General features: G+C 43.4%; 1 protein-coding gene and 1 pseudogene across 3 annotated transcripts; one reads left to right on the forward strand and one right to left on the reverse strand.

The window, feature by feature from the left end:
* Nucleotides 1-633: 633 nt before the first annotated feature.
* LOC147440440 (uncharacterized) lies at nucleotides 634-4,678 on the forward strand. 3 transcript variants are annotated; one of them, XM_086530178.1, is made up of 2 exons: nucleotides 634-1,307; nucleotides 1,559-4,678. In XM_086530178.1, exon 2 carries the CDS (start codon nucleotides 1,760-1,762, stop codon nucleotides 3,458-3,460), a length of 1,701 nt encoding a protein of 566 aa, XP_086386304.1. In that variant the 5' UTR covers nucleotides 634-1,307; nucleotides 1,559-1,759; the 3' UTR covers nucleotides 3,461-4,678. The 3 variants fall into 3 exon arrangements, with proteins under 3 accessions (XP_086386304.1, XP_086386303.1, XP_086386302.1); XM_086530177.1 differs by having other exon boundaries at nucleotides 634-1,296; XM_086530176.1 differs by having other exon boundaries at nucleotides 634-1,214.
* Nucleotides 4,679-6,795: 2,117 nt separating this feature from the next.
* The window catches only part of LOC147440441 (uncharacterized), a 29,261-nt pseudogene continuing 10,180 nt past the window's right edge, over nucleotides 6,796-25,876 (reverse strand).

Consider the following 25,876-nt stretch of genomic DNA (forward strand, 5'->3'; position numbering starts at 1 on the left):
CTCTCTACTCTCTTTTATGTTTTTGTTTTGTTTTAGGAGTTGGGTAGGGCACGCATAGCCGCTCTCCTCATACACCAGAAAAGTGCACAAGAAGAACGACAAGGACTATGCACCCAGAATCCTAAGGCAGACGCTTTTGTCACTAGTTTCCTCTCTGGACTCTCTCTCATGCGTTGTACAGAAACGACGAATACCTGTAGAGGCCTTTACTCGCAGCGGCCAAGATTGCTCCGCTCACCCAAAACGCTGCTCTTGCAGCGTGCGAATGCGCCCTAAGCCGATGTGGCAGCTGGTATAGTTTCCCATGCAATGTGATGTGTGTGTGAGAGAGAGAGAGAGAGAGAGAGAGGTGATGTTGAGAGGAGTCAGCTCACTTGCCTCTTCCGTCCGTGTGTGAAGAGGAGAGGACTCAGAGGAGAGAGGGAACTCGGGCTCTTTCTTTTCGACTGGCCAGCGGCGCAGAGCGTGCCAAAGCAATCACCATTTCGCCTCCACTCTCCAGATTACAGACCCAGATCTGAAATGGGCTCCTCCTCTCTGGGCTTTTTTGCAAGGTACGGAAACCCACCCAAAACTCAAGCCCCACCACTCACATCATTGTGCCTCTGCCTGTTCTCAAGTGTTCTTCACAGAGCTTGGTCGCGCATTTTCTGGTTCCCTTCTCTGTGTGTGTGTGTGTCTGAGAGAGAGAGAGAGAGAGAGAGAGATGCACATTTTGGCTATTTATGTGTTTCTTTCTCCAAAGTCCTGTTTCTCAATCTTCCCTTCCATTTTCTATTGATAATTGCCTGCTTCATCGAGAGAGAGACAGAGAGAGAGAGAGAGAGAGAGAGAGAGAGAGAGAGAGACTACCACCTTTTATGTGTGTGTGCACGATGTCCTGGTTCAGGTAGTGCTCTGGTTGCACAAGCAGCACAACACTCGCAAGTAGAGAGAGAGAGAGAGAGAGAGAGAGAGAGAGAGAGTCCTTCAGCCTTTTTAAATCACACCTTGCCTTTCTTTTCTTCAAAGTACAGGGGTGGTTGTGGAAAGGGCGGCTTCGGTTGAAACCTGCTCTGTTTCTTGTGATTTCTTTAACAGGAAGTGGGAAAGAAGTGGGCTGGCTCCAAATGTTAATCGCTGCATTGTGGGCGGTCCTTAAGCTCAAACATCACACTTTCCCTGCCCCTAAACAGGGCTTTCTAGGCTCATGAGGACCTTCTAACCCATGTTAGGTAACTCTCTGCACGCACCCTTGCTTCCCACGCTTGCATTGTGTTTTGGATGGCCTCTTTCTCTGTTCCTCACCCATACATGGTAAAATGCAGGTCTTCATTCACCTCCATCATTTGTTTTTCTGCTGTTTGTTTGGTTGATTCGTGGCAATTTCAGCTTGTACTTTTCGTGCTTGGGTTGGTTCGTGTGTGTGTGTGTGTGTGTGTGTGTGTGTGTGGGGGGGGGGGGGGGGGGGGGGGTGCGTGCGTGTATTGAAGGTGGATTTGCTTGGCTTGGAGAATGAATGAAGGTGTGTTGGTATATCAAAGCTTTTACAACCCTCTGTTGTTTTCCTCCTTTTCAGTGGTGGAGGAAGCCTTTCAAACCCATCCCACAATGTCATTGTGGATGGCATGAAGAAACTGCTTTGTGTCTACGCCTGGCTCTCTTTCTCTCGCTGATGCACTTGAGGTTACTCCTTTGTTCTAGATCAGCAGGATAGCTTAGATATCACGGTTATCGGCCATAGTTACCTATTTCAACAACTCAATCAAGTTCTGCAGAAATGGAGGTTTTGTCTCCCTTTGAAGGCCTGGATGAAGGAGATTGGATCAGCAGCCCAAGGATTTCTTTTTCTCAGGATTTTCCATTTCCGGGGAGATGCTCTCCAAAAATGCAGTTTATGGATTCGCCAGAGGAGGAATTCTCGTTCATGTTTCGAAGCGCAGAAAATGTAGATCTGCCTTCAGATGACTCAATGCTCTCAGCAGATGAGCTTTTTTTCAATGGGAGGCTACGCCCTTTGCAAGAAGATGCAAACCTTCATGTTGGTAATGGTTATCTTGATGTGAGTGGGGGTTTGGAAAGGAGGATAGAGGAGAGCCCTCGATGCTTTTCTATGACAATAGAGAGTTGTCGAGGAGAGGTGCGGGGTGGCAGGGCGTTCATGAGCTTGAATAATTCGCGTTGCTCGTCACCATCCAGAACAATGTCAATGCCACACACTACTCCTACATCCCCTGAATTCTCATCGCGCCTGCCATTATCATCGGCATCATCATCAGAGGTGACATCATCATCAGTGCCATCAGATTGGATGATGCCAACATCACTGACTTCCTTAGAGATGTCATCATCTGTGATGTCATCAGCGTTGTCATCATCAACTTCGATTTCTTCATCCAAGTACTCCAGCAAGCTCAAGGAATTTTTCAAGCTTAAAAAGGGAAACATAAGCAAAGATGCGGCAATACCATCCTTGCCATTTACATCTATGTCTGCAGAGATTTCAAGGGAATCCGTGCAGGCCTCAGGTTCAGCTAGTTGCAGGCAACCTTCAAAGTCATTTTGGCCTTTCTCAAGAAGCAACTCTGCAGGTGAGAGCAAGACCAGCCCAGCCGTGTCGCCACTTCCAAGACGAAGTAACTCCGCAGGAGAAGGCAAGACGACCAGCTCTTCTCTTCTACCTATGAATAGCCCTCCCTCAAAGCAGTGCACTCATAGAAATGCTCCTGCTGTGGCCAGTATGAAGGGCTTGCCGGCTTCTGCAGATAGTATGAATGCGTTGTCCAAAAAGGGTTTGCCTCCTCTCCCAAATTCTAATGCAAGAAAAGCTAACTCCTTTTTCGTTCCTGTGCGTTGCGGGAGAGATTCGGTGGCGTTGTCTTCGCAATCTATACCAGTGCAAGCATGCACTTCTTCAAACAGAAGCGTAGAGTGCGGTACTAGTACAATTGCCAATGATGAGCCTTCTTTTATGTCTCCATGTAGTGCACCAGATTGCACAAGTGAGAGCTCTATGCTTTCTGATGAGAGGAAGCCAAATGGTGATATTCAACTTGTGGTTGACGTGAGCTCGTTGGCTCGAAAGGGAAGAAGTAGTACCACAGCTAGCCCTGGCAGGCCAGTGAGGAGAGGCGTGCACAGCAATGCAGCCCGAAATTTTGCAAGAGGCAGCCCAGGAAGGCGAGGTGTTTGGAACAGTCCTGGCCGAGGCAATGGAGGAAGGGTAAGCGTTAGGAATCTGGACAGAGGTAGCATCCCCTCAAAAGGCCATGTGAGGCCAAAGGACATGTTAAACAGAGATGGAGCATCTGTAAGGATCTCACCCGTGCTGAACGTGGCTGTTCCCTCTCTAAGAGGAACCAAAGCTTCATCAAAGTCCACAATTTTCAGTTTAGGTAATCTCTTCTCGAAAAAGGAAAGGGTTACGTCTTTGCGGACGTACAACGTGCTGCCTCCTGCAGATAGCCAAAACGGATTGTGAGACATATGCTACTTCACTTTGGAGGCAAAGCAATAGCATGAATTCAACACAATGCTAGCTTCCCTGGAAGGATAGTTAAGGAGCTTGTGCCTGCAGGGTTACGGCTAATTCTGCAAAGCAAATAGCTTGGCACAACTTCTGTTTAGCCTGTATACCATCTAATTTCTCATGTTTGTGAGTGAAATTGGTTTTCTCTGAAGGGAGATTATCTTGGAAAGCACATTATTGTGGGGCTGAACAGATGTGGAAGGGGTAATGGTGGCTGGTGAGGTACAAGACTTTCTCACTCCAAGGCATGTTCTTACACATAATTGTGGCTGTGACATACAGAAGAGAAGACAGCTTTTGTTTGTATGGCATGTATATTGTCCGACAGGTTTTTATGTTTGTGTATCTAGAAGGAACTTTTCTTAAAGATCTCATGGTATAGCTCTCCTTGACAAGGATGGAGCTGGAATTATCAATGTTGGTTCTCTTGCTAAGAAAGGGGCCCCTATATGTCTCTTACTGTGGAATCCAAGTTTGTTGCTTTTGCCATATGTGGCCCTTAGCTGTTGGTGTTTTCACTCTCCGACTTTGTCATTTTCGTGCTTTTTTGGCATTGGAACAATAACCACATGGGTTCAATTATATGCTTTGCTAGTACACGGGTCTACCCTCCTTTCTAATGCTGATTTTTATTAGTGAATTGTATAATTACATTATGAGTCTAATTTTGCCTTACGAGATAACGAGGCGTGGCCTTGTATTGAGATAGAAATTATTGCTGCAACGATAGGCTTGCTTGATAAAATACACCTAAGCCTTATTCTGCACATGGAGGGATTTAACCAGACAGACCTCTCTTATCAATCCATTCTTAAAATATGACGATTGGGTGTTTTGCATCATTTGAGTGTGTGCCAATCTGCGACACGATCTGCCATATCTGCATTTACATGACATCTATTTCACCATTTTTGTAGATTTTTGTGCATGAGATCCACATTGTAATGTCAACGGGTGCTAGCTCAGTTGGTAGAGTCTTAGCCTATGTGCCTAAGGTCATGGGTTCAATACCCCCTTGGCAACTTGAAGACAAGTTCTAAGTCCTTACGGATTGTTCCCATATGTTGGTGTGTGACGGGATGCCTCTCTCCCTACTTGTGAGGCTGTTGTAAATAGGGTGTGTGCTTGTGTTTCCAAGTTCTTGTACTCAAAAAAAAAATGTAACCTTTTTTTTTCCACCATCAACGTGGGGAAGGAAGTAGGGAGCACTTTCTACATATATGTGTATTTACATCTGGACTTGGTATACACACCGCACCCAAAAGGGGCCACATCCATCGATGACAGCCTGCAGCCTGTGGGTCTTGAACCTTCTACCTTGGAGTTACATCTCCTAAGCTCTTTGGGCTCGTAAGTTTACCATTGTTTGATTGATTGGTTAGATAGATTGAATGCATGTAAGAGACCCAACTTTGCTTTACCAGGAGATTTTGAGACGAGAGAAGGAAATTCCAATTTCCATTGTCCATGTGGTTAAAGGCTTAACCCATATACAAAACCATAAGGCTTAGAGCACGTCCGCACGCAGGGATGCTACCCCCGTCCTCTGCACTCCAGCCTAACTTCGCTGCCAATGCTGCCGCTGCCTAGCTGAGTGTTTGCACGTGTTGGGATTGCGCCACGTGGCAAGCCCACTCACTGTCTGCAGCCAGTTCAAAGTTGGAATTGCTGAGTGGTGACCATTGCCCACGGTCCTCTTCAATGTGAACTCTATGGGAAGGTAGTGCAAAGCCAATTAGCGAGGACTTCATCATATTTTGTACAGCATGTGCGATCGCTACTCACCATGGGTTGGCTAGGGTCAAATCCAACCCGTGCGAATCCGCTCTTATTATTAAGGCTATGGTCACATGAGGCTTAGTTATTAGTTATTTGAACTTATAATTAATCCTCATTTAAAAAAAAAACAAATGGAAGGTGTGAATATATTAGATGAGTAACAAAGAGATTACATCTGTGTGCTCAAGGAGAGAGCATAGGATTACAAAACAAAATTTCCTACATTTAGGCCATTCTGACTGGTCTAGTTCTGATTTGAGATACTAGTTCTCTGGATTGATTCCAGTGGTCTTCCAACATTTTGATATCCTCCTTGAGTTCTTCTTCCAGTAGATCCCTGATATAGCGATCTTCCCCTTCTACACCAACCGCTTGGGAGAGATTCCCGGCCAAGTCCAGCATCTTAACCTTTTTCCTGTATGTAACATGTTCAACGTTGAGATGTTGAGCTTCTCCACCTGCAAGGATATTTGGTCACACGGCAAAGGGAGTATAACTATGCCCACCCTTTGTAACTATGCCCATTTTGGCATAGTTGTGAAGTTCAAAGCATAGTTGGAACTTGGGAGGTTGAATGAATACCTAATTTTTTATTAGGGCATGGTCACGCAAGGCTTAGTTTTACATAAGCCTCGACCAGTTTTGACCATGACAAGTACGGATCCTTAGAGGTTGATGGGTAGCAATGGATAGAGAGAGAGAGAGAGAGAGAGAGAGAGAGGTTGATGGGCAACATCAGGAGAGAGAACGGGAGCAGTGACCAACAGCTAACCGGGATAGTTTTGAAACTATGCCTGTTTGGGCATATTTACATAACTGAGCCGGTGAAAACCTCCAAAAGGCGGCTTCGTCGGAGAGCTGATCGAGCCGTGTTCCTCAAATCTAAGCTTCGCGTGACCATAGCCTGAGTCTCTAGCGACCAGTCTCATACAAGTTAGCAGAATATGTCAGAAAATCATTGAGGTATTGGTGGGCATAATTATAAAATTCCTTACAAATGATTAAAGCCCACTTGCGACAAAACGACTTCCAAAAGTTTTTCGCAATGATGAGCTTTTTAGCTTTGTCAGCAGGAGGCAGAGGCTTCTTTGACCGTCCATCTGCTTCCTATTTTCTAAACCAATAAAGGGTGCATTTAATGTGCTGCTGCCATGTCCATTTTGACCCTTTCTTTTTAGCGCAAAGTTCAAAGTTCAAACTTGACTTTTCAAGTTCGAACTTTGCTAAAAGATTATCATTGCCTTCATCTTTTTTATGGCCGAATTTTTTTTTTTTGTCACCTGACACCATTGAAAAACCAAGGGAAAATTACCAAAATACCTCTCTAATTTGTAGAAATTCCCAAAATACCCTTCAAATTCCAAAAATTTCCAAGTATCTTTTGGTTGTTCAAAATTTTCTAATCTTTACTCCCTTTTGACAATTGAGATCCGTTTTTGAGTGCTTAGAGTTGAGTCGCACTGAGTGTCAGCAGGGGCAGTGGGTGTGAGGGATGCATCCACCATGAATCAGGTCACACCCAAGGGTAAGAGATTGAACGTGCTGTTTTCACTGAGAAGAATTAGCTCAGCTAACGCTTTTTCATTGGCGAAGTACCTACAAGAATCAAGGAGGTAACAGATCCAACAAAAAAATAGCGTAGCCCCTTGCTTTTTCGTCGTGCTAGTAGAACTACTGCAGGGTTTCGACATTTCAAGAGAAGAACTCGGATTTTCTATTTGTGGCAAACTCCCCACTCGTCTGAGGTGCGACATAGCTCTTAACATGTAATTTGTCGTAAATTACCTCACAAAAAAGGCAACTAAGTCTAAAAATAATGAAGCAATTTATCTCCAAAGTTTACATAACCAACTCAATTTCTAGTTTTAGCGTCTAGTAGTGATAGACAATCACTCCTCTTATGAAAAGCTACAAATTTTTTTTAATCTCTGGAGAGATTTACTCTCACAATTGGGGGTATTTTGGAAAATTTGAGAGGTATTTTGGAAATTTACACAAATAAAAGGAGTATTTGGGCAATTTTCCCAATAACTAAAAACTTGTATCAAAATCCACTTGCTCCCAGTTTTTGGGCAGACCAAATATTGAGCTTGCTCGTGTGCACCTATTAAGCAGCCCTGCTCAATGCTGCCCCATTTCCCAAATTCCCGATGGCTAGCATGAGCCACTGATAGATACCATCATTAAAATTGGATAAGGTTGGACTGTCATAAAATCTAATATCTAATATCTAACCATGTTGGCGCATACGCCGCGACGGACGTCAACACAGCGAGAACTCACCTAACAAAATTTGTCAGGTAAGGACGAAGCTCGATCTGAAGGCGCGTGGAAGCAAAAGTAGGGTGTCAACCTACACTCGACCGACTCTCGACTAATTCCTACAGAGGTCTCTACCCAATGTCTAAGCTACAGCCTTCAGGAGTGCATAAGAGGAGATTTCCTACAACGCTTTCAAGAGCCGAATACCCATCAAACGTTCTCGAAACGCCACAGAACTTGAAGGAGACCCTACTAACACCAATAGGTCGTTCTCCCTAAGGTCTATGAACCAAAATCCCAACCCTAAACACCTAGTGTAAAATCACGTAGGATGTCTGATCGAAATTTACAGATCATCGTTTTCGAAAACTAAAGTGCATAATGTGTAGCTCTATTCAATGCGAATGCGTGGATATGTTGAAATGCGAAAACGGATAACGTATGCTCACCGTCACCAGATGAAGCTCGTAGGTCGAGCTCGCAAAACCAGACCGTACACCCGCAATGTAGGTATCGACGCATAGCTCCCGTCGGAGGCAACACGCTGCACTTCTCCGCACTCGATTTCGACCACCTGTGCGTGCGTAGCATCAAGATGAAACTCTCACTCTCTCTCGTACACAGTACACTCACTCACAGAGAGCTTTTTTAAAATGACAAAGGTTTTTCTCATTAAGGTCAAAAGTGGTATAAATACCTTACAAGCAGTATATAGAGATTTATTGTACAAGTACAGTGGTTGTATGTACGCTTGATTGTGGACACTCGTTGAGTGTAGAAAGAGTTACAAGAACCACGATAGCAGGTTCAACAGATTTGCAGGTTTTTGCAGATTGCAGCGATTTTGTCTTAGTGCTTCAAGATGTCTGACGGTTTCAATCAGATTGTTACTGAGAAGCTTGAGAAAAATAACTACCCTGCATGGAAGTTCAGAATAACAAATTTCCTAAAAGGAAAAGGTTATTGGGACTATGTAGAAGGAGACAATGAAAAGGAACCAGAGATTCCCGAGGCAAATGCTACAGCAGAACAAAGGAAAGCTTTGAGGGACTGGCAACAAGGCCAGAGCAAAGTGATGTATTGGCTTTCTATGAGCATCACAGATGGCATGATGGGCTATCTACAGGATGCTGAAACCCCCGCCATTGCATGGAAAAACTTAGGCAGAGTGTTCGAGGTGAACACCAAGGCCAGGAAGCTTCAACTAAAGTCGGAGCTAAATCAGGTTAAGAGGAACAACCTCTCCATCAATGATTATGCTTTGAAGATCAAGAGTATCATTGAGGCTCTTGGATCTATTAAAGTCTCAGTGGAAGACGATGACATTGTCCGTGCATGCTTGGATGGTCTAGGAGATGAGTATGTACATTTTAGGTCTTCCATGAATACAAGAGACGACATCCCCGTGTTCCAAGATTTGATTTCTATGCTTATTCTTGAGGAGAAGAACCTTGACACATCTTCTTCTCATGGCAGAAATAATTCTGAACAGGCCTTCAATTCTAACTCCAACAGAGGTAGAGGTAGAGGTCGTGGTCGAGGCCCAAGGGGTTGCAGGGGCCAATTTCTGGAAGGTCAATCAAATCCAAACAATACAAGTGGCAGGGGAAACCAGTCTCAAGGCAGGGGGAGTCAAAGAGGTCATGGTGCAGGATCAAGTAGGCAGCAACATACTCCAGATAGTAGAGAATGTTGGACTTGTGGTGAAAGAGGTCACATGTCACGTGACTGTCCAAAGGGAAAAGCAAGTAGAAAGAGAGAACAGGGCAACTATGCATCTACTAGCAGAGATGCAGATGACAGCAAAAACGAGCGCATGTTTGTTATGCAACATGTAATGAATACAATGACTGCAGAGAATTCCACCCAAGATGATGTTTGGTATGTGGATTCAGGTGCCTCTAATCACATGACGTCTCGTGGAGAGTGGTTTAGAGATATGCGCAAACCAGATGTGTCAGGCTATGTGCAGACAGGAGATGACACAGCTCACCCCATTGCTCATGTAGGGGACATACCTCTAAATACGAAGAGTGGGAAATCAAAGTACTTAGCAGATGTACTTCATGTCCCAAACATTACAAAGAATCTTGTTTTTGTTGGACAAATGGTTGAGCAGGGTTTGCAGGTTCGCTTCAATCCAAATGGCTGTTATGTAGAAGATTTCCAGAATGGCTGTAAGCTGATCACAGAGGGCAAATGTGTGGGCAGAATGTTTACGCTGAATGTAGACATGCCTGAGGTAAAAGCTGCATTATTTACACAGGGCATAGGTGTTGTGGCTGATGTTGACATTTGGCACAAACGCATTGGCCATGTCAATGAGCAAAGATTGCGCAGCATGCAATCAAAACAGATTGTAAAAGGTTTGCCCAAATTCAAGGTGGATGGTATGCATAAAGTGTGTGCAGCATGCCAGTTTGGAAAACAGTCAAAGGGCTCATTTCCACATGAGCGCAATGTATGTAAAAGGCCACTTGAGGTGGTGCACACAGATGTTTGGGGTCCAACCGATACTGCAAGTATACATGGTTGCAGGTATTATGTCTCTTTCATTGATGACCATACAAGGAAAGTATGGGTCTACTTCATGCGTAACAAAAGTGAAGTGTTTGGTCACTTTCAAGACTTCAAAGTCATGATTGAGAAGGAGACAGATATGCAAATCAAGACATTGAGGTCAGATGGAGGGGGAGAGTACTTCTCTAATGATTTTTCAGATTTTCTGCGAATGCATGGTATACACAGGCAGTTTACATGCAGATATACTCCACAGCAGAATGGGGTCGCAGAAAGGAAAAATAGGCACATTGCAGAGCTTGCACGTGCATTGATGAATGAGAAGAACATGCCTCATAATTTCTGGGCTGAAGCTGTAAATACAGCTGTGTACATTATGAACAGGACACCTACAGCTACCGTGCATGATGTAACACCTGAGGAAAAGTTTACAGGTACAAAGCCTGATTTGGCACACTTGAAAGTGTTTGGCTGCATAGCTTACGTGCATGTACCAGATGAGTTGCGTAGGAAATTGGATCCTAAAGCAGAGAAATGTATTCTTGTGGGATATTCCCTTGAACAAAAGGGGTACAGGTGCTACAATCCTACTACACGAGAATTACGAGTGAGCAGAGATGTAGTCTTTGATGAGATGAGCAGCTGGTACAGTAATGCACATGGCACTATTGGGGCTGATGTAAAAGATGATGTGGTTGTACAAAATGTGAGGCCACAGTCACAGGTTTTGAGTGGACCACAAGAGTCCTCTTCTCGTGGCTCTATTGAGAAACCATGGAATGGTAGACTACGTACGCAGGTTACTCCACCAACAGGTACAGGGAATGTATCACGAAAAGGAAAGGAAAAGGTTGATGAACCTCCCTTTATGGTTGATGCATCATCAGGTTTTTCACATGTAGACATGGATTCAGATGGTTCTGAACAAAGTCTTGATGAGGAATTTGGAATTCCGGCTGTCAGGACACCTGGTGTAAGGAAAGTACAAGAAGATGCTAGAGGGCAAAGGAGTGACCAAGGACCGCGCAGATCTAATAGAGTCAGAAATCCAATTCAGAAATTGACTTATGATGGGTATCTAGCGCATCACCAAGCCTACATGGCTAAGGTGATACAGGATGTGGAGCCCACATGTTTTGAGGATGCAGTTGGAAATGTGCATTGGGATGATGCAATGAATGAAGAGATCGCTGCATTGGAAGCAAATGACACATGGGAGTTGGTGCCATTGCCAAGTGGCAAGAAAGCTATTGGCTGTAAATGGGTGTATAAAACCAAGCATAAGGCTGATGGTAACATTGAGCGTCACAAGGCAAGGCTGGTCGCAAAGGGTTATGCACAGACGTATGGCATAGACTATGAGGAGACCTTTGCTCCAGTGGCAAAGATGACGACAGTGAGAGCTGTCATAGCAGTGGCTGCATCTAGAGGATGGATTATGCATCAAATGGATGTAAAGAATGCCTTCTTGAATGGTGAGTTGCAAGAGGAAGTGTATATGGATCAGCCACCTGGTTATGTCGATCCAGGTTACCCAGATTATGTATGCAGACTTCTCAAAGCTTTGTATGGTTTGAAGCAGGGCTCTAGAGCATGGTATGACAGGATTGCCAAGCATCTTGTCAGTATTGGTTTTAGGAGAGCTCATGCTGATCATTCACTCTATGTACGTGAGAGTGATGTGGGGATTGTGGTCATTACCATATATGTAGATGACCTTATTATTGTTGGTGACAATGCTATGGAGATTGACCATGTGAAGGGTCTTCTCAAACAGGAGTTTGAAATGAAAGATTTAGGCGAGTTGCGCTACTTTCTTGGCATTGAGGTGATCAGGACTCCAGAGGGTGTATGGCTGTCACAGAGACAATATGCTTTGGACATGTTGTCAAAGTATGGTATGGCTGATTGTAAGCCGATTTCCATTCCCTTGGATGTGAATGCAAAGCTGAGTGCAGAGAAGGGTGATGTTGTTGAGGATGTCAATATGTACAGGAAGATGGTGGGTAGTCTAATCTACTTGACTATCACAAGGCCAGACTTGAGCTACACAGTAGGCTTGGAGAGTCAGTTCATGCAGCTTCCGAGGAAGCCACATTTGGATGGAGTACGACGCACACTTAGGTATGTGCAAGGGACTCTTGACTACGCATTGTTCTATGCAACAGATGCACCATTAGCATTGTATGGGTATACAGATGCAGATTGGGCAGGTAGCATTGTTGATAGGAGATCTACGAGTGGCTTCATGTTCTCTTTTGGGAGTGCTGCTGTTACTTGGAGCAGCAAAAAGCAGCCTACCGTTGCTTTATCGAGCACAGAGGCCGAGTACAGAGGTGCAGCAGTTGCGGCGTGCGAGGTAGCTTGGCTACGCACATTACTTGAGGACTTGGGAGTGCAGGTGGACCAGCAGATTTTCATCCATTGTGACAACCTCAGCAGCATGCAGTTGGCTAGGAACCCAGTGTTCCATGCCAGGACCAAACACATAGAGGTCCATTACCACTACGTTCGAGAGCGAGTGTTGGCGGGCGACATCGACTTGGTCTACGTCAGCACAGAGGAGCAGATAGCGGAAATCTTTACCAAGGCCCTCGGAGCTGAGAAGCTTTGACATTTCCGGACTATGCTTGGACTCTGCGACATGCGGAGCTCGAGGGGGAGTGTTGAGATGTCGAGCTCTACACCTTGAGCTGGCATCCACTACGGGTCTTGGCCGCTTACGGAATTTACTCACTGGCGCGTTAGGTGACCGACACGGAGGATCTCTGCCAGTGATTCTACAGCTGGACTACACTTATAGTGCCAGCCTAATACGCTTCTAGCGAGTTCACACTTAGTGACCGCATGTACATATGTGCTACTTTTCAGCTTTAGCACTAAGTCATTTTGTACTCTCTTTTCTGTGAAGAAGAAGAAGAAGCTTTCCATCTCTGTGTGCTTTGTGCTTGTCTTGTGTAGCTCTCTTGCATCCTCATTCTTTACACTCTTTCGTCTCTGAAGCTTTCCATTAGCCTTTCTAGACGCGCCGCTTTTTGTGATTTGGTTTCTTTGATCGGCACTTGTACACTTTCCTTCTTTCCTTTCTTCGACTCCGACGGCTCTTCTAGCACGGTTTCTAACCGGCGCTTCAACCGTGTGGCTACTCTGGGTGCCCTGGGAGGTTCTTCTTCTTTATCTTCTTTCAGCTTTAGCCAATCATTCTGTGAAGGTGGTTCACGCCAGTTTCCCTTGGCATGCAGTGCTCCATAAACCACTTTTGTTATTAGCTCACCAGGTACAATGTAGGTGGGATTTTTGTTGCCCATCTTCACCAGGTTGTTATGGATGTAAGCAGCATAATTGATCACTTTTGGCTTGCTCTTCTGCATTGCTCAGGTGAAGGTGGTAGCAATGGCTCCAGGTGACATTCTGTACTTCTGTGGGCCGCTTTGTACACATGTGGAAGTATTGGTTGTAGAGCTGGCTCATGATAGCCACTTTTGGGTTTGCAATATCTTCAAATGTGTAGTTGTTCTTCTTTTCTGAGTAGACTTTGACTTCATCTCTTCTCTTGGTCACACTATCCCCCTTGTTGGAGATGTCTAGTATGGCTGCCACCACCCTCTCTGTGATGACAATCATGGTATCTGGCTTGCCCTGCAGATCAGTGACTCAGACCACTCCATCTTCTTTGATAGTGGTTACAAATTCTCACACCCTTTTGATGTCAATCCCCGCTAGCAAAGCTTTAAACTAGTTATGGAGGTCGAGCTTCTCCAAGTAATCTCCCATCTTTCTTCTGGCAAATTCATTGAGCTCCCGTGGTATCATGGGTAGCTCTACTGCATTTCCTTCAGAATCTTTGAACACGCCTTGGTAGATCTTCAAATCATTGGACTCTAGCAAATCTTCCTGAATCCATGTGCTGGTTGGCTTCAGGGTTCCTTCTGGGATGACAAACGGCTCCACTTTTTCCAAGTAGTCTTTTATTGTCATCCTCTTCTTCTTTGCAGGTGATTTTGCGGCTGCCATGGATCCTGTTGCACTAAGTAGTCCGAAGTTAGCCTTTTTTCCATATTAGCTGATAAACTGAGTTCTAACTATCCAAATGACTTGAAAATTGAAAATAAAACTTAAAAGGAACTAGGAAAAATGTGCGTGTGCTCACAGTATCAATTTGGCCAAAATTTATCATTTAGACATCCTACGCGTAGGATGTCTATTTCATCATTTTTTGGTGAAACTTGGTAGGCTGGTGGCCCTTGGCCTGTGCAACATGGCTATGTGATTGGAATTGGGTTTGGGCATCAAAAAGTGCAATTTTGGGCAGATTCAGGCTTTAGGTTCACAAATTGGGTAGGATGTCCTCAACAGGTGGCAAATGATATTCAAATGGATTGAAAGTTGATATACAGGCTCCTTGCACCATGTTAATGGCCCCTATGAAGTCAGTTCTTGCATAGTAGTTCAAAATCATGCTGGAGACATCCTACGCGTAGGATGTCTTTTTCATCAAAATAGCTTGAAATTGGTTCTGTGGATAGCTCTTGGCATGTGGAACATGGCCCTGCTCTTGGATTTTGATTTGGACAAGAATTGGTGTTGGTAAGAGCATGTGTAGTGTTTTTAGGCTCAAAAAGTGCATCTTGGAGATGTTGGGGGCCAAATGTGATGGGAATGGCTTGAAACTTGATATATGAGCTCATGAAAGTGTCATAAAGAGATCTGGAGCTGAAAAATACCATCTGGGACCAAATTGGTCATTTAGACATCCTACGCGTAGGATGTCTATTTCATCATTTTTCACTTGTGACCCCACAGATAGCTTGGCAATGTACTCATGAGTGTATTGTGCAAGTTTCATGTGATTTGGACAAGTTTTGGTAGGTCTATGGCCCATTATTGCCTCTATGCCCTGACTTTGCGTTTTTTGATGCACATGAGGTCAACTTTTGTCCAAATGTGATGAAACTTGGTGGCTAGCATGTACAGGCTATTCAGAAAGCTGTGTGTGATGACAAATGTTGGGGTTAGTGCCCAGAATTGGCCTTGAGACATCCTACGCGTAGGATGTCTCCTGATGAAATTTTTATGGTGAGTGCTACTGGTGCCTGCCCTGAGCCCGCCTAAGTCCCCTTTAAGCCCTATTTCAATAAAAAAGTCAAATAGATAGAAAGAAACTCCCTGTGTGGATTTCAGAGCCTCCGAGCCATTTTCTGACTTTTGGAGTGCTTTTCGACGATGAAATTTCTTGATGTTGGTCTCTATAGCTTCACGGTCCCTTGGGGATCCTCGCCATATAGTTTTTGTCGACTTTGGCTTCACCGGGGCTCCATTTGGCAATTTGTCGCTCTGGAATTACCCTTGGTGGTTGCATTTACATGTCGTCGATGACTTGTGGTGGTTTACCACCATAGGACTTGGTTGTTGATGGTCTAGGAAAGCCGCTCATAAAGTTTGGTGGCAAACGGACATGCGGTTTGGCCGTAAGAGCTATTTGACGCTTTGTGTGTCTGATGCCGTTTCTGAAGTTTAGTGACGCTTCGGGTCACTGTATGGCCATGTGGGCTATATAGTCTTGTCGAGCATGTCGAGATGCTCCTACCCATGAGTTTTGGTAGCATTTGGGCGCTTTTCCGCCGATTTTTCATTTGGTGGCCTCTTGCGGGGCTCTAGAAGTTAGGGTTTTTCCAGATGGTTTTTACTGCCTTTGGGCATTCAAAAGTGGTCTCCTATGCTAGGGTAAGCCTCCGATGAAGCCTCATTGCTTTTGGGTTAGCCGTTAGGTGGTCACTTCTACCTGTAGGTCTCTACTACTCGCTTTCTATGTGAACCCTACGCTAGTTTCCGCTATAAAACCACAAATATGCGCGAAAAGCTCAAGGTGGTGAGCCTACCTCTCATGTCTGGAGCCTGTCGGGTAGTCGTGCACGTCGTAGATGCTGCTGGAAGTCCCGTTCGCTCTAGGTGGCAAGAGCTCTCTCTCAAAAGGCAATAGTAGAAATGAGCTTAAAATGAAGTGAAAAAATCTTATAATGGGGTCCCCGAACCTCTTTTCATGAAATTTGACATGTGCTCCCAACTTCTTGCGAGATGCGGTTTAAGATAAAAAATTTCTTGATTTGGACTCCATTTGCCCAGTTTCCGAGAAATTTGACGTTTTGGTCAAAATCTGGCAAAACACGCTTTTCGCTCCATTCTCATAATTGCACCCCCATTGTACCATAGGTTGTCCTATAGTCACTGATCATTCCCATATTTTTTGTTTTTCATTGCGATTTTTCACCTGCTTTTTATAATTTTGAAGTTTTTCTGCCGATAATTAGTAAAATTAAAAGGAAAATAGCAAATTAAACCCAAAAAATGCCCAAAAATCATAACTCAAAAACATCATAGCAAAACACTATATACACTCACATGCAATTTTTATGGCTGGATTTCTCCGTTTTACCAATATTTTGCCCGAAAAATGGCTATTTTTACCTATATACACACACCTAGGGGCTTGATTTGGCATTTGGCCCCATGTACTTGTAGATTCATGCTGTATAAGAGCAAATGTACTTGGGTTAGTCCAAAATTTTTTGCAATTAAACGACAACTCTTTAAAATAGTCGAAAAACATGCCCTTTTTTGCTCTTGTTTTCCATTGGGTCCGCATTTGAGAATGCCTCCCCCCCTCCTAGCCGGAGTCCTCCCGGATGACAAGGTATCGCCTCGGTGTATGTGCCATGCATGGGTTAAAAATCGTGTTAATGCTTGGCCGTGTAATGTGGCCCTATATAATGCATATTCGATCAATGCATGGAAAAAATGAATGCTGTGCAAGAGGAGGGTATAAGCAAGATGCTTATTGGCATTCGTCGTCGAGGTTTCCTGTTTGTTGTTGATTTGGTCAGCAAATTTTCTTTGCAAGTAAAAGTTGTAACTCTATCGCTCTTGTTTGATTGTCTTTCTTGCAAAAGTCGCCTGGTGTGCTGCTATTGTCGATATGGCCATAGTCGTCACCTTGGAGAGAATTGTCATATCGGAATCAGCCATAGTCTTTGTCTCTCTTGCTTTCCATTTGTAGCTTTGCTGTGGAGATTTTTGTAGGTTTATTGCTACTTCCACGGTTGTCATTGTTTTGCTGCTGATCGGCACCCACATAGATCGGTTTGCCGGTTTCATATGTAGTGTGTGTCTGTATACCGATGTTGCTTGTACTGAAGGGAGTTCCTGTTGCGTCGATTTCGGGATCCAAATGCGAGTCGCATTTAAGTTGATATTGAGCATTCTTTTGGGGATCCATATCTGTTTTATTCCCTTGGTTTTTGGTTGAACTGTATGCTTCTGTTGACTTCTTATGTTGTATTGTGGTTTGTCCGCCATGTCATCTCTATCCTTCCGCACCCATACTTGTCGTGTTGCTAACTTTGATCTTTTCACTGCGGTCGATGCTGTTTTATGTTTGTAGTGAACATGGTTGGCAGTTCCCTGTTTGTTCACCATGTTTTTCTTTAGTGGCACTCATTCTTTGGGTTCTTTATCCAGTGATTGTGTTGCTGCCATCTGGTTCTTCTGGGGTTGCTGAGCAAAGGCTACCACCTGTTGTTCTTGTGCATGTTGAATTTTTACTGCATCCGCATTCCAATATATCTGCACATTATACTCTTTTTGCTAAGGTTGTCCCAACAACATGGGGTGTTGTGTGTTCTCATCCTCAACCATATAAAACTTGTGTGGGTAAATATATTGATGTACTTGTACATGCAATATAGTCCAGCCCAATGTTTTCAGCGAATGTGATGTACTACCTTCAAGCACTTGTGGAGTAGAATGTAGTTGATCTTTGGGCTTGAGCTATTTGTATAATCTGTAAGAGATTAGATTTGCTTGAGCTCCAGAATCAAGCAATGCTGTCGATTCAACTTGATTGCCGCCCACTTTGACTGCAATTATTGGCCCCACTGTGTCTTCATCAAAATTCGTTAGTCGAATAGCATTTATTCACAACGGTGATCCACATTGTTGTTGTTGTCGTAGAAGCCGTCTTTTTGCAATGCGTTCTTTTGATTCTGCTTGGGTCTCTTCGCGTACTCTCTGTTTCTCCTTCATCCGTTGTTTTTCTTGATGGATTTGGTGAAGCATATCCTGTGTTAGTGGTAAATGATATTTTTTTAATTGACACCCACTAATCCAATTTGGCATTTCTTCCCCTGCTAATGTAGCAAGCTTGACATCTCCACTTTGTGATAGGTCACTAATCACAAAGGGTTCCATCCCTCGCTTTTTAAATTTTTTGGCATGTTGCTTCAAGGTATAAACAAGTACATAATCACCTGTTTTAAACTCTTTAGTGCGCACATGCTTGTCAAAAAACTCTTTTTGTCTTCTCTTTTTAGCATAGATCCAAGCTACAACTCTCAAGCGAAATTCATCTAGCTTTTCAAGATCATCCACTCTTGAAGAGAGCTCATGCCCTGTACATTCTAAGAGTTTCGCTACTCGTAGAGTTGGAATTAAAAACTCTATGGGTAATATAGCGTTTAGACCAAACACCATGTTGTACGGGGTTGTTCCTATTGATGTTTTGTAAGCTACCCTGTATGCCCATAGTGTTGAGTGTAACTGCTGATCCCAGTCTGTCCTTGACTCTGATAAAATTTTAGTTAGAACAGTGCATAGTGTTTTATTTGTGGCCTCAGCTTGTCCATTTACCTGTGGATGATATGGAGCAGATTTTCTATGTATGACCATAAATTCCTCTAGCAGATATTCAATGATTTCATTAAGAAAATGTGTTCCTCGATCACTGACAATTTCTATTGGTAATCCGTTTCTTATGAAGACATTCTCATACAAAAATTGTGTAGTGGTTCGTGCATCTGCTTTTTGTGTTGCCTTGGCTTCCATCCATTTTGTGAGATGGTCTGTAGCCACAATGATATATTGGGTATGGGTGTGATATGCAGAGAGTGAAATAGATCCCACAAAATCAATACCCCATTTTGCAAATGCCCTTGCTCCCATTATTGGCCGTAGTGGTATCTCATCTCTCTTTATCGGCACTTTGGTGCGCTGACACGTGTCACAACGCTTTACAAACTCCTCAACATCCATATGCAATGTGGCCACCATATTCCTGCGGTTAAGACAATTTTTGCCGTCTTATCGCCTGAAAAATGGCATCCACTTATGCCTCCATGTGCATGTTCTAGAATCAGTAGGTATTCACTTTCACTTGCACAGATTCTAAGTTGATTGTCCTTTCCTCGCTTATAGAGTTGGTTCCCAATTAAATTATAGTCGCGAGCCTCCAGCTCTATAGCCCTTTTTCGTGCTTTTGTTATGTTTTCAGGAAATGTCTTTGTTGTTAAGAAATCAATGATATATTGACTCCATGCAGGTGCAATGTTTACCTGAAACAATGTCGCGTGATCCACTGATCGTTTGGCACTACATATAGTACAATTGTTAATGTAAGAATGCGTGTTAACAAACATAGTTGGCCAATAAACCCCTAACTGTTTCAGTCGTTGGTGTGTTTTCATTGTTGAACAATGAAATGCACAATCCTGGAAGTGTGCTTCTTCAAGATAACACTCGAAATCCTCCGGATTTATACATAATCGTAGAATCTGGTCCGAGCCTAGATGATATAATCGTCCTGCAATCGTCTGAAAGTTTTTTGTTTGTTCTTTGGATCTGTCTTCCTTGTTATCAAATCTACCTCCAAAGGAAAGAATGCTAACAATTTCCTGACACCATTTGGGTATCATTTCAATATTGAAAAGATAAGCATCAGGTATGCCATCGTCTACTCCTTCAGGAGCTTCCCCGTTTTGTAGCCTTGAAAGATGATCCGCCCGTAGGTGAGTTTTACTCTTTTTGACCACCACTGTGTTGTGAAATCAAACTCTAACAATATAATAAACCAGCGTATAATTCTCCCAGTATTGCATGGTTTATTTGCCAGATACAAAAGAGCTTGATGATCTGTGAAGAACACAAATTTGTTTGTGAGCAAATAATGCCGAAATTTCTTTATAGCATAAATCATCCTTAACCCCTCTCTTTTAGTGGTTGTGTAGTTCTTCTCTGCACTATTTAACTGTCGGCTTGCATAACAAACTGGGAAATTCATTGTTCCATCTCCAGGTTGAGTCAGAATACTTTCAATTGCATATGCAGATGCATCAATGTGAACATGGAATATCTTTTCCCAATATGGTGCTTTAAGTACAGGTGCTGATACAAGGTTTTCCTTTAGCTTTTGGAATGAAGTTTCACACTCCTCAGTCCAGTCGAAACTGACTAACAAATGATACAGAGGTTGTGCAATGACTGCATACATATATATGAATCTTCGATAATATCCGCAGTGTCCCATGAAGGATTGCACTTGTTTCGCATTAGTAGGGATTTGCAGGTCTACTATGACTTTAATTTTGTTTAGGTCAGTGGTTATGTCATTTCTTGAGACAATATGTCCTAAGATGCGGCCTTGCCTAACCATAAAAATGCACTTTTCCGGGTTAAGACAGAATGTTCTGCACTTTTCAAATACCTTTTGTAAATGGTCAATGTGTTCCTCATGTAAAAGAGAGTGTACACAAAGATCATCCATATATATTTCTAAGAATATTCTCAGGTATTCTTTGAACGCATGAGTCATAAACCTTTGAGTAGCTGGGGCATTGGTTAAGCCAAAAGGCATAACTCTATATGCATATATTCCCCATTCCATGGCAAACGCTGTTTTGTGTTGATCCTCTATTGCACTTGCTAGTTGGTTATACCCTGAAAACCCATCTAGAAAGGAATAAGCCCGTTTCCCGACCACCCTCTCAAGTACATGTTCTATGATCGGCAAGGGATAATTATCCCTTATGGTGGCTGCATTTACTTTTTTGAGGTTCACACACACTCGCAACTTTCCTTTCTTTTTGGGGACAACCACAATGGGTGACACCCAATCTGTATGCTCGATTTCGTAGATGAATTCATCATCCATCAGCTTGTCAATTTCCTCTTTGATTCGTTTAGCAAATGTGTCATTATATGTGTAAGGACGCTGTTTGCTAGGTTTGGTATCTGATTTCAAAGGAATTATATGTTAGCATATCGATGGATCAACTCCTTTGAGGTCTTTGTACGACCATGCAAACACATCTTTATACTTCTTGAGAAGTCGTGTTAGCTGTTCTTCTTCTTCAGGCTCTAAATCAGTTGCTATATAGACCGGATGAGGCTTTTCGCCTGGCTCAGCGAGGTCTATTCGTTTTGCATTTTTCGGCCCATCGTAAGATTCCTGGTTTATTCTTTCTCTGATTGGTGGTGTCATTATGATTTTTCTGTCCTGGATGGTGAATTTTCGATAGTGGGATGGTACATTCATGTTCCCTTTTTCTGACTCCTCCTTACCATCACTTTCTCCCTCAGTCGTCCATACCTCTCATAATGACCATTTTAGTTATTGGTATTTCTTTTTACGCTCCAATTTAGTCCACTCTGGGTCTTTTGTTTTTTCTTGTTTTGATTTTTGAGATTTTTTTGATTTTGTTTTTGTTTTGGCTTTCTGTTCTTGTTTTATTTCCTCTCGTGTTCCTTCCCTTCGAAATTTTGAGAATCTACCTGATATTTGGTCTTTTACACAATCCTCTGCTTTGACAAGCATTAGATAGTGAGTTTTATCTTTTATCCTGGGCATAGGGTTCTCTGTCATTTTGTTTTCTGCTTGTTTTTTTACTATAGCATTCCTGGCGTCTAGGGTGCTGATTGGCAAAATCATAAAACTTGATACTCGCTGTTTTCTCCCCACGCTCGCTTTAGTTGTCTGAACACTCGTTATCTGCATCGTTATTTACCTCCAGATACTCAGAGGAGTTATAAAACTCTTCTTGTTCTGGTGGTTCTACAATCTCATCTCCTCATGGTATAAGGCTTACCATGTAATAGGGTAGCACATCATAGCCATCCTTATCGCAAAATTTTGTCGTTGGGCTATCTGTAATGGTACAGACATCCAATGGGCTAGTATGTGTTCCCATTCCAGAGGTTCTAAAGCATCTTCAGAAAAAGGTTTCGGAATATAATCCTTGTCCTCAATAGCTCTTTCTAAGACGCATTCCTCTCTTTTTAAGCTCCCACAATGTGAAGCTCCGCACATCCATAGCTCTTTTTTTTGCCCTAACCATGCTGGGAGTTCGGACCCTGCCAATGTAGTCGAATCAAACTCTTCCTCTGGTGTCTTGTTCACATCTTTGTAACTATGGTCTTTTAAGTGAATTTTGATTGTAGTCTCGCCATGTCTGAGGTATATGTGGTCGTAACCCCAATCCTGGACCATCTTTCATTAGAAAAAATATGAACCCTCTAGGGGTCCTTTTGGATTAAGGTTAATTAGAGGCCAGCCAATGAGAAGAGGGTGGTGGACACACTCTATGCCCTCAAAAATGTAGAGGGACAAAGAAGTCTTACACTTCTTAAATGGGCTCTTACCTAGTGAGAAGGTGGGGTGGGGGGGGGGGTGGGCCATATGGAACCTCCAACTTTCCTCCTTTTTGATCCGGTTATGAAAAAATCCCAAAAATTTGAAATTTTTCAAAATTTTTAAAAGTCAAATTTCGTCTTCTTAACCCTAAAACTATTTTATGGTCAAAAAAGCATTTTTTGACCTCAAAAAGTCAAAATGTGCACCCAAAAACCTTAAAATTCAATTTTTTTAAAACTTTTGAAAAATCTTTTTTTGCTATCCAGAGCTCCCCCAAAAATAGTTCTTAGGCAAAAAGTGATTTTCTCTCTCTAGAACCCCTTTTCCAACCCCTCCTTGGTTGCAACCATCACACTCATCCTCTACTCCAACACACTCTCTCTCTACACCATCTCCATTGCTGCAGCAAGGAAGCTCCTCTCTCCTCCCCTACCACCTTCCATTGCCACACCAAGCAAAGGTTATCCACCTTCTCCTCCCATTGCCACACCAAGCAAGGGTTATCCACCTTCTCCTCCCATTGCCACAAGGGTTATCCACATTCTCATATCACTTTATCCTATGTACATTGTAGCAACAAGCAAGGTTCTTCTCCTCCTCCTAGTTTTCTTTGCTCAACCATGGCCAACTCTACTTCGCAAAGGCGGCCAAAGGGTGAGGTCACAGCACTTACATGCCACAACACTAGAGGTGTAGATGATGAGTGGGTGCCACAAGAGTTCACCAAAGGTGCTTGGGTATACATGCAACCATCTGCTATTGGCCCTCATCGTGTGCGGAATCGTGCAAACTTGGATCTTCATTGGAAAGGAAATCTCCTTGGCTTCAAGAACCGCAAAGACAAGGGGACCGTAGCCATTGTGCAACATGTTTTCTCAATGTCAACCATGCATTTGCAACAACCACCTCGATTTCCAACACATTGTAAGTACATGTTTTGAGAATACAAAGCTAGGTGTGAAATCATAGTGTAATGTTATTATGGATTCATACTTAAGATTTGTCATGCATTTATAGTCATATTTCCATCCACGTTGGTGGAGGAGCAACCACTACATAGTCTCTCCGGCACATTCAATGCTATACATGCGGATATTGGAACAATAATGTTCCCACATCTTTGCCCAACCAAACTGGTTCAAAGAAGGATTTTCTTCTATTCTCACTCCTATATTGTCCCTACTTCTACACAAGCGTTTGGAACGCTTGAACCCATCAAAGTAACTTCCTTATTAAGTATGGAGTGGCCGGTACCAGATTTGTGGTCGGTAGCATCTTTCAAGCAGAAGATGATAATGGATGTCCAAAACTCTTTGAAATACTCTAAAGCTTCTAGGTCTGTGGGCTTGAGTTGGTGTTTGCCTATTCATTGTTTTGTGCACATTTTTAAAGAGTTTGGATTTGTGGAGACTACCACAATGCTTGTATGTAAAAATGCGCATTGCGAGGAATTAGGAAGGCTTTTAGAAGAGGACCGGGGTTTTGTGGAGGGAATGCACAACGGGGACCGGTACCGTTGTAAGGTTGGAGCTTCAGGTATTGGAATGCGCTATTTGAAATCCCGCACCTCCTTGTACATACGATTTCACTATGATCATTGGATGTGCAAGCTTGGAGTGTGGACTCCCTTACAGAGTGTAGACGACGCTATTGCAAGCTTTGACATTGCAGTGAAGATGCCCAACGATGCTTTGGAGGCAGTCCAAGTGAACAAGCATTGGACTCTTAGTAATGTTCGAGAACATTTGGTTATTATGGGTTTTGAGGCCCTTCAACAAGCACAATTTCGTTTACAAGGTCACAATGTGAGAATCCTTCCACCACATTTTCAATACATCATGGTTTGTCGATCATTGGATGCTTATTGTAATGAATGTCCGCAGATTGGGAAGAGAATGGAAGACAAATTGAAGGTCGAGGAGGACTGAGGGATGGATGGAACTATGCTATCGATCTTATAACTTTGTAACTCTTGCAATTTTCAAACTGATCCCCGTTGTAATCAACATGATTTGCTTCAGCAAATCATGCCTTTGAATATAATTTTTTGCATTGGGATGAGAAATCATTTTTTGGTGAAAGTGCTTTTTTTTTTAATGTCTTTAAAAAAGGGTCCATTGTAAAAGGGGGGCCACCTAACTCATTCACTATTTTCACTTTTGCAACTCTTGAGCTCCTCCACTCTCTATCTACACCCCAGGCTAGACATGGATGCTTCCACAGCCTCTGCATCTGCAGCCACATCCACCCCTTTGTCACGCTTCATCCTCTTCCTCGAGGACACCAAATACAAAGGGAAGTTGGACCTCCACACCTTTTTTACTCGTCTCCCTGACCTTGATGCCATAGTTGCCCTTCACATGGATGCATTTGCCGAGATTTTTACGTTCATGGAGGAGCACATCATAAAATATTCTATATCTATCCCCCCACATGTAGGGATCTGGGTGCCTTGCGATCTTTTGCGCTATATACACAAAGGTGATTGCCCATTCTCCAAGCGGTTGCAACGATTCCAAGAAATTGCAACCGATGCAGGACATTACTTGGACGAGCAAGCCCCAGGGGTGTCAGCGCTCAAGAAGCGCAAGTTGGGAGTGGAGTACCTTTCTCGGCTTGCAACATTTATCTTCTTGGTGAACGAGGAACCTGATTTGGAAGAGCTTCGCTTACCACACCTTCATGTTGGGTCCTTTATCAAGGACACCAAGGAGCAGCAGGTTATCCCCATGAACCCTGCAGCAGAAGGAAAGGCACACCGGCTCGAGTACCCTAGGGGTCTTGAGGAAGTGGTTGAGAAATCCATAGTTGCGATTGGCCCTAGTGACACTCCAGTGCCACTACCACTGACGGATGTGGCTATCCCAGAGGTAGAAATCAGCCGCTTCTCCTCAGTGTTAGTGGATGGGGAGGAGTATGTGTTCCTGCATGATTTGGAGAAAGCATTTGGCCTGCGCATGGATGAATGCTTGAGCGTGCTATGCAACAACACCAAATGTCCCTTAGACAATACGCCAGATGCCCTAGAAAGCAAGCTCTTGCCAGATGGGGACTTTGTTGCTGACACTATTGCAGTTGTATGTGCGGAGGTCCTGGCAGCAGAGCAGTTGCATGTGGCTGATAAAGAATTCCAAGCCACGCAAGCCAAGATTGAGGCTGCTAGGATGCCTATGCCATTATGCAACCTTCCACCTGATGATCCAAAGGTCATATATGTGGTGCATGGGAGCATTGACTTGGATGCAAAGGGCAACAAGGAGGAGGACGACAAGGAGCAGGAGGTAAACTGTATCCTAAATTTCATGTTACTATTTTATCCTTCATTGTCTTTTTTCTCAACCTTCATCGGT

Source organism: Adiantum capillus-veneris, chromosome 15, assembly GCF_014529385.1.
Source record: "Adiantum capillus-veneris isolate H3 chromosome 15, ASM1452938v2, whole genome shotgun sequence".
Taxonomy (NCBI): Eukaryota; Viridiplantae; Streptophyta; class Polypodiopsida; order Polypodiales; family Pteridaceae; genus Adiantum; species Adiantum capillus-veneris.

Excerpts from the sequence above, each read along its gene's own strand:
- LOC147440440 (XM_086530178.1), top strand. The coding sequence starts at position 1,760 with ATGGAGGTTTTGTCTCCCTTTGAAGGCCTGGATGAAGGAGATTGGATC.